The 8,238-nt window shown below is 60.1% G+C and overlaps 1 protein-coding gene across 4 annotated transcripts in view; it reads left to right on the forward strand.

Moving 5' to 3' along the window:
• Positions 1–6,416, forward strand: part of LOC134341800 (uncharacterized abhydrolase domain-containing protein DDB_G0269086-like) — a 61,057-nt gene extending 54,641 nt beyond the window's left edge. For 3 of the 4 annotated variants that reach the window (XM_063039732.1, XM_063039731.1, XM_063039734.1), the window contains 4 exons: positions 3,143–3,255; positions 5,304–5,458; positions 5,966–6,063; positions 6,260–6,416. In XM_063039732.1, the coding sequence (XP_062895802.1) occupies positions 3,143–3,255; positions 5,304–5,458; positions 5,966–6,023 (326 nt within the window). In that variant the 3' untranslated portion in view covers positions 6,024–6,063; positions 6,260–6,416. The remainder of the gene's footprint in view (positions 1–3,142; positions 3,256–5,303; positions 5,459–5,965; positions 6,064–6,259) is intronic. The other variant, XM_063039733.1, reaches the window with a different exon arrangement.
• Positions 6,417–8,238: the final 1,822 nt, after the last annotated feature.

An 8,238-nucleotide genomic window follows, 5' to 3' on the forward strand; every position in this document is an offset into this window, starting at 1 on the left:
GAGGGGGGGTGAAGAGAGAGAGACTAGGGGTGAGAGAGAGAGAGACGGGGTGAAGAGAGAGAGAGACTGGGGATGAAGAGAGAGAGACTGGGGGCAGAGAGAGAGACTGGGGGTGAAGAGAGAGAGACTGGGGGCAGAGAGAGAGACTGGGGGTGAAGAGAGAGAGACTGGGGGCAGAGAGAGAGAGACTGGGGGTGAGAGAGAGAGACTGGGGGTGAGAGAGAGAGAGACTGGGGGCAGAGAGAGAGACTGGGGGTGAAGAGAGAGAGACTAGGGGTGAGAGAGAGAGAGACAGGGTGAAGAGAGAGAGAGACGGGGGTGAAGAGAGAGAGACTAGGGGTGAGAGAGAGAGAGACTGGGGGTGAAGAGAGAGAGACTAGGGGTGAGAGAGAGAGAGACGAGGTGAAGAGAGAGAGAGACGGGGGTGTAGAGAGAGAGAGACTGGGGACAGAGAGAGAGACTGGGGGTGTGAGAGAGAGACAGACTGGGGGTGAGAGAGAGAGAGACTGGGGGTGAAGAGAGAGAGACCGGGGGTGAAGAGAGAGAGACTGGGGGTGAAGAGAGAGAGAGACGGGGGTGAAGAGAGAGAGAGACTGGGGGTGAAGTGAGAGAGAGACTGGGGTTGAAGAGAGAGAGACTGGGGGTGAAGAGAGAGACTGGGGGTGAGAGAGAGAGAGACTGGGGACAGAGAGAGAGAGACTGGGGGTGAAGAGAGAGAGACTGGGGGCAGAGAGAGAGACTGGGGGTGAAGAGAGAGAGACGGGGGTGAAGAGAGAGAGACTAGGGGTGAGAGAGAGAGAGACGGGGGTGAAGAGAGAGAGACTAGGGGTGAGAGAGAGAGAGACAGGGTGAAGAGAGAGAGAGACGGGGGTGAAGAGAGAGAGACTAGGGGTGAGAGAGAGAGAGACGGGGTGAGAGAGAGAGAGACTGGGGGTGAAGAGAGAGAGACTAGGGGTGAGAGAGAGAGAGACGGGGTGAAGAGAGAGAGAGACGGGGGTGTAGAGAGAGAGAGACTGGGGACAGAGAGAGAGACTGGGGGTGAGAGAGAGAGAGACTGGGGGTGAGAGAGAGAGAGACGGGGGTGAAGAGAGAGAGACTAGGGGTGAGAGAGAGAGAGACGGGGGTGAAGAGAGAGAGACTAGGGGTGAGAGAGAGAGAGACAGGGTGAAGAGAGAGAGAGACGGGGGTGAAGAGAGAGAGACTAGGGGTGAGAGAGAGAGAGACGGGGTGAGAGAGAGAGAGACTGGGGGTGAAGAGAGAGAGACTAAGGGTGAGAGAGAGAGAGACGGGGTGAAGAGAGAGAGAGACGGGGGTGTAGAGAGAGAGAGACTGGGGACAGAGAGAGAGACTGGGGGTGAGAGAGAGAGAGACTGGGGGTGAGAGAGAGAGAGACTGGGGGTGAAGAGAGAGAGACTGGGGTCAGAGAGAGAGAGAGACTGGGGGTGAAGAGAGAGAGACTGGGGGTGAAGAGAGAGAGAGACGGGGGTGAAGAGAGACAGAGACTGGGGGTGAAGAGAGAGAGAGACTGGGGTTGAAGAGAGAGAGACTGGGGGTGAAGAGAGAGAGACCGGGGGTGAAGAGAGAGAGACCGGGGGTGAAGAGAGAGAGAGACCGGGGGTGAAGAGAGAGAGACTGGGGGTGAAGAGAGAGACTGGGGGTGAAGAGAGAGAGAGACTGGGGGTGAAGAGATAGAGACCGGGGGTGAAGAGAGAAAGAGACTGGGGGTGAAGAGAGAGAGACCGGGGGTGAAGAGAGAGAGACTGGGGGTGAAGAGAGAGACTGGGGGTGAAGAGAGAGAGTTTGGGGTCAGAGAGAGAGACCGGGGATGAAGAGAGAGACTAGGGGTGAAGAGAGAGAGACTGGGGTCAGAGAGAGAGAGAGACCGGGGGTGAAGAGAGAGAGACCGGGGTTGAAGAGAGAGAGACTGGGGGTGAGAGAGAGAGAGACTGGAGGTGAGAGAGAGAGAGAGACTGGGGGTGAAGAGAGAGAGAGACTGGGGGTGAAGAGAGAGAGAGACTGGGGGTGTAGAGAGAGAGAGACTGGGGGCAGAGAGAGAGAGACTGGGGGTGAAGAGAGAGAGACCGGGGTTGAAGAGAGAGACTGGGGTCAGAGAGAGAGACTGGGGGTGAAGAGAGAGAGAGACTGGGGGTGATGAGAGAGAGACTGGGGGTGAAGAGAGAGAGAGACTGGGGGTGTAGAGAGAGAGAGACTGGGGGCAGAGAGAGAGAGACTGGGGGTGAAGAGAGAGACGGGTTGAAGAGAGAGAGACTGGGGGTGAGAGAGAGAGACTGGGGGTGAGAGAGAGAGAGACTGGGGGTGAGAGAGAGAGACTGGGGGTCAGAGAGAGAGAGACTGGGGGTGATGAGAGAGAGAGACTGGGGGTGATGAGAGAGAGAGACTGGGGGCAGAGAGAGAGAGACTGGGGGCAGAGAGAGAGAGACTGGGGGTGAGAGAGAGAGAGACTGGGGGTGAAGAGAGAGAGAGACTGGGGGTGAGAGAGAGAGACCGGGGGTGAAGAGAGAGAGAGACTGGGGGTGAAGAGAGAGAGACCGGGGTTGAAGAGAGAGAGAGACTGGGGGTGTATAGAGAGAGAGAGAGACTGGGGGCAGAGAGAGAGAGACTGGGGGTGAAGAGAGAGACCGGGGGTGAGAGAGAGAGACCGGGGTTGAAGAGAGAGAGAGAGACTGGGGTTGAAGAGAGAGAGACTGGGGGTGAGAGAGAGAGAGACTGGGGGTGAAGAGAGAGAGACTGGGGGTGAAGAGAGAGAGAGACTGGGGGTGAGGAGAGAGAGACTGGGGGTGAGAGAGAGAGACCGGGGGTGAAGAGAGAGAGAGACTGGGGGTGAAGAGAGAGAGACTGGGGTGAAGAGAGAGAGACTGGGGTGAGAGAGAGAGAGACTGGGGGTGAAGAGAGAGCGACAGACCGGGCAGTCGGAGGGAGATTGACTGACTGGGGTGGTCTGCGGGAGAGGGACGGGACAGGGTTCGGGAGAGAGGGATGGGAGACGGGACGGAGGGAGAGGAGGGAGGGGACCGGGGGTTGGGAGAGAGGGACGGAGCAGTGGGTCAGAGGTCGGGGTGTGAGGGATGGGTCAGGGGAGAGAGGGACTGAGATCACCGAACTCTCCCTCCGTCTGATGCAGAGGAGAGGCCGTTGAGGGGTGAGGAGGAGGCGGAGGACGGAGAGGGGAGTCAGCGAGCCAGTAAGGAGACCGGGTCGGGCCGGCGAATCCCGAGGATGGATTCCTCCTTCAAGGTGAGTGACGTCGGCCGTGGATCACCCCCATCCCTCCCCTCCCTTCCTCCCCCGGGGGTCTCCTTCCCCCTCTATCGCTGCCCGGTCCTCCCTCTGACACCATCATCGACCATGTGAGGGTGTGGCACTCCCCCTACCTCCGTGATCCCTCTCCCCTACCCCCTACCCCGTTCTCTCCGTCTCCCCCCTCTGTCCGTCTCCCCCCGTCCATCTCCCCCCTCTGTCCGTTTCCCCTACCCCCTCTGTCCGTCTCCCCCTCTGTCCGTCTCCCCCCTCTGTCCGTCTCCCCCCCTCTGTCCGTCTCCCCCCCTGTCCATCTCCCCCCTCTGTCCGTTTCCCCTACCCCCTCTGTCCGTCTCCCCTCTCTGTCCGTCTCCCCCCCGTGTCCGTTTCCCCTACCCCCCCTCTGTCCGTCTCCCCCCTCTGTCCATCTCCCCTACCCCCTCTGTCCATCTCCCCCCTCTATCCATCTCCCCCCTCTGTCCATCTCCCCTACACCCCTCTGTCCATCTCCCCCCTCTGTCCATCTCCCCCCCTCTGTCCGTTTCCCCTACCCCCCTCTGTCCGTCTCCCCCGTCCGTCCGTCTCCCCCCCGTCCGTCTCTCCCCTCTGTCCATTTCTCCCCTCTCTGTCCATCTCCCCCCTCTTCCGTTTCCCCTACCCCCCCTGTCCATCTCCCCCTCTGTCCGTCTCCCCCCCTCTGTCCGTCTCCCCCCTCTCTCCGTCTCCCCTTCTGTCTGTCTCCCCCCTCTGTCCGACTCCCCCCTCCTCTCCGTCTCCCCCCTCGTCTCGGTCTCCCCCCTCGTCTCGGTCTCCCCCCCTCTGTCCATCTCCCCTTCTCACCGTCTCCCACCCTCTGTCCGTCTCCCCCTCTGTCCATCTCCCCCCCTGTCCATCTCCCCTACCCCCCTCTGTCCATCTCCCCCCTCTGTCCATCTCCCCTACCCCCCTCTGTCCATCTCCCCCCTCTGTCCATCTCCCCTACACCCCTCTGTCCATCTCCCCCCCTCTGTCCATCTCCCCCCCTCTGTCTGTTTCCCCTACCCCCCTCTGTCCATCTCCCCGTCCGTCCGTCTCCCCCGTCCGTCTCCCCCCATCCGTCTCCCCACTCTGTCCATTTCTCCCCTCCCTGTCCATCTCCCCCCTCTTCCGTTTCCCCTACCCCCCCCTGTCCATCTCCCCCCTCTGTCCGTCTCCCCCCTCTGTCCGTCTCCCCCCTCTCTCCGTCTCCCCCTCTGTCCGTCTCCCCCCTCTGTCCGACTCCCCCCTCCTCTCCGTCTCCCACCCTCTGTCCGTCTCCCCCTCTGTCCGTCTCCCCCTCTGTCCGTCTCCCCCCTCTGTCCGTCGCCCCCCTCTGTCCGTCTCCCAACCTCTGTCCGTCTCCCCCCTCCTCTCGGTCTCCTCCCCTCTGTCCGTCTCCCCCCTCTGTCCGTCTCCCCCCTCTGTCCGTCTCCCAACCTCTGTCCGTCTCCCACCCTCTGTCCGTCTCCCCCTCTGTCCGTCTCCCCCTCTGTCCGTCTCCCCCCTCTGTCCGTCTCCCCTACCCCCTCTGTCCGTCTACCCCCCTCTGTCCGTCTCCCCCCTCCTCTCGGTCTCCCCCCTCCTCTCGGTCTCCCCCCTCTGTCCGTCTCCCCGCCTCTCTCCGTCTCCCCCCCTCTGTCCGTCTCCCCCCTCTCTCCGTCTCCCCCCTCTGTCCGTCCCCCCCTCTCTCTGTCTCCCTTACCCCCTCTGTCCGTCTCCCCCCTCTCTCCGTCTCCCTTACCCCCTCTGTCCGTCTCCCCCCCTCTGTCCGCTCCCCCCTGTCCGTCTCCCCCCTCTCTCCGTCTCCCCCTCTGTCCGTCTCCCCCTCTGTCCGTCCCCCCCTCTGTCCGTCTCCCCCCTCTCTCCGTCTCCCTTACCCCCTCTGTCTGTCTCCCCCCTCTCTCCGTCTCCCTTACCCCCTCTGTCCGTCTCCCCCCCTTTCCATCTCCCCCCCGTGATCCCTCTCCCCCCTTCCCCCTCATTCTCCCCCACCCCGGCCCGTCTCTCACGCTCCCTCTCTCCCGCAGGTGAAGTCAAAGTCTCGGCACAAGGCTTCGGTGGAGGGGGGGGACCCCGGGGCCTCGGAGGCCCCGATGTCTCGGTCCCGGTCTCTGCGCTTCCCCTCCCAGCTGGGGCAGGCCTTCCGGAAGGTTCTGCCCACCAAGTCCGAGAAGGGTGAGAGGTGAGTGTGTCAGCGTCCACGGAAGGGGAGGACTCCTCCCCCTCTTCCCCTCCCTTCCCCCTCTTCCCCTCCCTTCCCCCTCTTCCCCTCCCTTCCCCCTCTTCCCCTCCCTTCCCCCTTTCCCTCCCTTCCCCCTCTTCCCCCTCTTCCCCTCCCTTCCCCCTCTTCCCCTCCCTTCCCCCTCTTCCCCTCCCTTCCCCCTCTTCCCCTCCCTTCTCCCCTTCCCCCCTCCCTTCCTCCCTTCCCCTCCCTTCCCCCCCTTCCCCTCCTTTCGCCTCCCCCTCCCCCTTCCCCCTCCCCTTCCCCTCCCTCCCTCCTTCCCTTCCCTCCCCTCCCTCCCCTTCCCTTCTTCCCCCTCTGCCCCCTCTCCTCCTTCCCCTCTGATGACCTCTGCACCCCTGCACCCAGTCCCACGACCTCTGACCCCCCCGAGTATGTCCGCGACTTCTGTGTCCCCTTTAACTGCGCGATCTCTGACCCCCCCCCTTGCCTTCTGTGTCCCCAAAGGTCGGAGAGCTCGACCCCAGGCTGGCTGCAAGCCCTCAAGCCAAAGAAGAAGAAATGAGGGAGCTCCCTCCGTCACCTGTCGCCCTCGGGACCCTCAGGTGAGGTAGGGGTGGGAGGGGAGGGCGGGGGGAGGGAGCGAAGGGCGGGCGGGCAGTGGGGAGGGAGCGCGCGGCGGACAGAAAACACGACGCTCACATCTTGCCCTCCTTCCCCCCCACCCCCTGTCTCCCCTCTCCCCCTCTCCCCCCCCCTGACCCCGTCTCTCCCTCCCTCTCCCCCCTGACTCCCCCACAGGTCAGACTGATTGCCTGGGCACCCTCCCTGAAAGCAGAGCTCCTGGGAGACGGAGTCCCCATCACAGAGACCGTCCGTGCTGTTTTATAACCACATCGCCTGATCCTTCGCACTTTTCTCCACTGTCTTCCTAGATTGGGGGGGGGGGGGTTTATTTTTTTTTTAATAATTTAAACGTCGGGGTGGGGGGCACTTTCGAAGCAAGCTTTTCTACCAAAGGCCACGGAGGAAGGGAGGCACCCTTCACGTTTTTCGCTGCTGGGGTCATGGGTGCCTGGTAAAACACAACACCTTGCTATAAATTTACAATAAAGGTTCTTGCACTACCTGGCTGAATGTCTCCTTCATTCTGTCCCGTCACCCACCCTCAGGGATCTGTTATTCTATATATAAACCCCCCTGATCCCTGGATCAGATCCCAGCCTGTAACCCACTTCAGGGGATCTGTTATTCTATATATAAACCCCCCTGAGCCCGGGATCAGATCCCAGCCTGTAAACCACTCCAGGGGATCTGTTATTCTATATATAAAACCCACGAACCCCCGGATTAGATCCCAGTCTGTGACCCACCCCAGGGGATCTGTTATTCTATATATAAACCCCCCGAACCCCTGGATCAGATCCCAGCCTGTAAACCACTCCCGGGGATCTGTTATTCTATATATAAAACCCATGAACCCCCGGATTAGATCCCAGTCTGTGACCCACCCCAGGGGATCTGTTATTCTATATATAAACCCCCCGAACCCCTGGATCAGATCCCAGCCTGTAAACCACTCCTGGGGATCTGTTATTCTATATATAAACTTCCCGAACCCCTGGATCAGATCCCAGCCTGTAAACCACTCCCGGGGATCTGTTATTCTATATATAAAACCCACGAACCCCCGGATTAGATCCCAGTCTGTGACCCACCCCAGGGGATCTGTTATTCTATATATAAACCCACCCCCCGAACCTCTGGATTAGATCCCAGTCTGTGACCCACTCCCGGGGATCTGTTATTCTATATATAAACCCCCCGAACGCCTGGGTCAGATCCCAGTCTGTGACCCACTCCCGGGGATCTGTTATTCTATATATAAACCCCCCGAACCCCTGGATCAGTTCCCAGCCTGTAACCCACTCCCGGGGATCTGTTATTCTATATATAAAACCCACGAACCCCCGGATTAGATCCCAGTCTGTGACCCACCCCAGGGGATCTGTTATTCTATATATAAACCCACCCCCCGAACCTCTGGATTAGATCCCAGTCTGTGACCCACTCCCGGGGATCTGTTATTCTATATATAAACCCCCCGAACGCCTGGGTCAGATCCCAGTCTGTGACCCACTCCCGGGGATCTGTTATTCTATATATAAACCCCCCGAACCCCTGGATCAGTTCCCAGCCTGTAACCCACTCCCGGGGATCTGTTATTCTATATATAAACCCCCCCCCCGAACCCCTGGGTCAGATCCCAGTCTGTGACCCACTCCCGGGGATCTGTTATTCTATATATAAACGCCCCGAACCCCTGGATTAGATCCCAGTCTGTAACCCACTCCCGGGGATCTGTTATTCTATATATAAAACCCACGAACCCCCGGATTAGATCCCAGTCTGTGACCCACCCCAGGGGATCTGTTATTCTATATATAAACCCCCCGAACCCCTGGATTAGATCCCAGCCTGTAACCCACTCCCGGGGATCCGTTATTCTATATGTAAAACGCCCCCCGAACCCCTGGGTCAGATCCCTGCCTGTAACCCACTCCCGGGGATCTGTTATTCTATATATAAACCCCACTCCCGAACCCCTGGATTAGATCCCAGCCTGTAACCCACTCCCGGGGATCTGTTATTCTATATATAAACCCCACTCCCGAACCCCTGGATCAGATCCCAGCCTGTAACCCACTCCCGGGGATCTGTTATTCTATATATAAACCCCCCGAACCCCTGGGTCAGATCCCAGCCTGTAACCCACTCCC

This window comes from Mobula hypostoma, unplaced genomic scaffold, assembly GCF_963921235.1.
Source record: "Mobula hypostoma unplaced genomic scaffold, sMobHyp1.1 scaffold_66, whole genome shotgun sequence".
NCBI lineage: Eukaryota > Metazoa > Chordata > Chondrichthyes > Myliobatiformes > Myliobatidae > Mobula > Mobula hypostoma.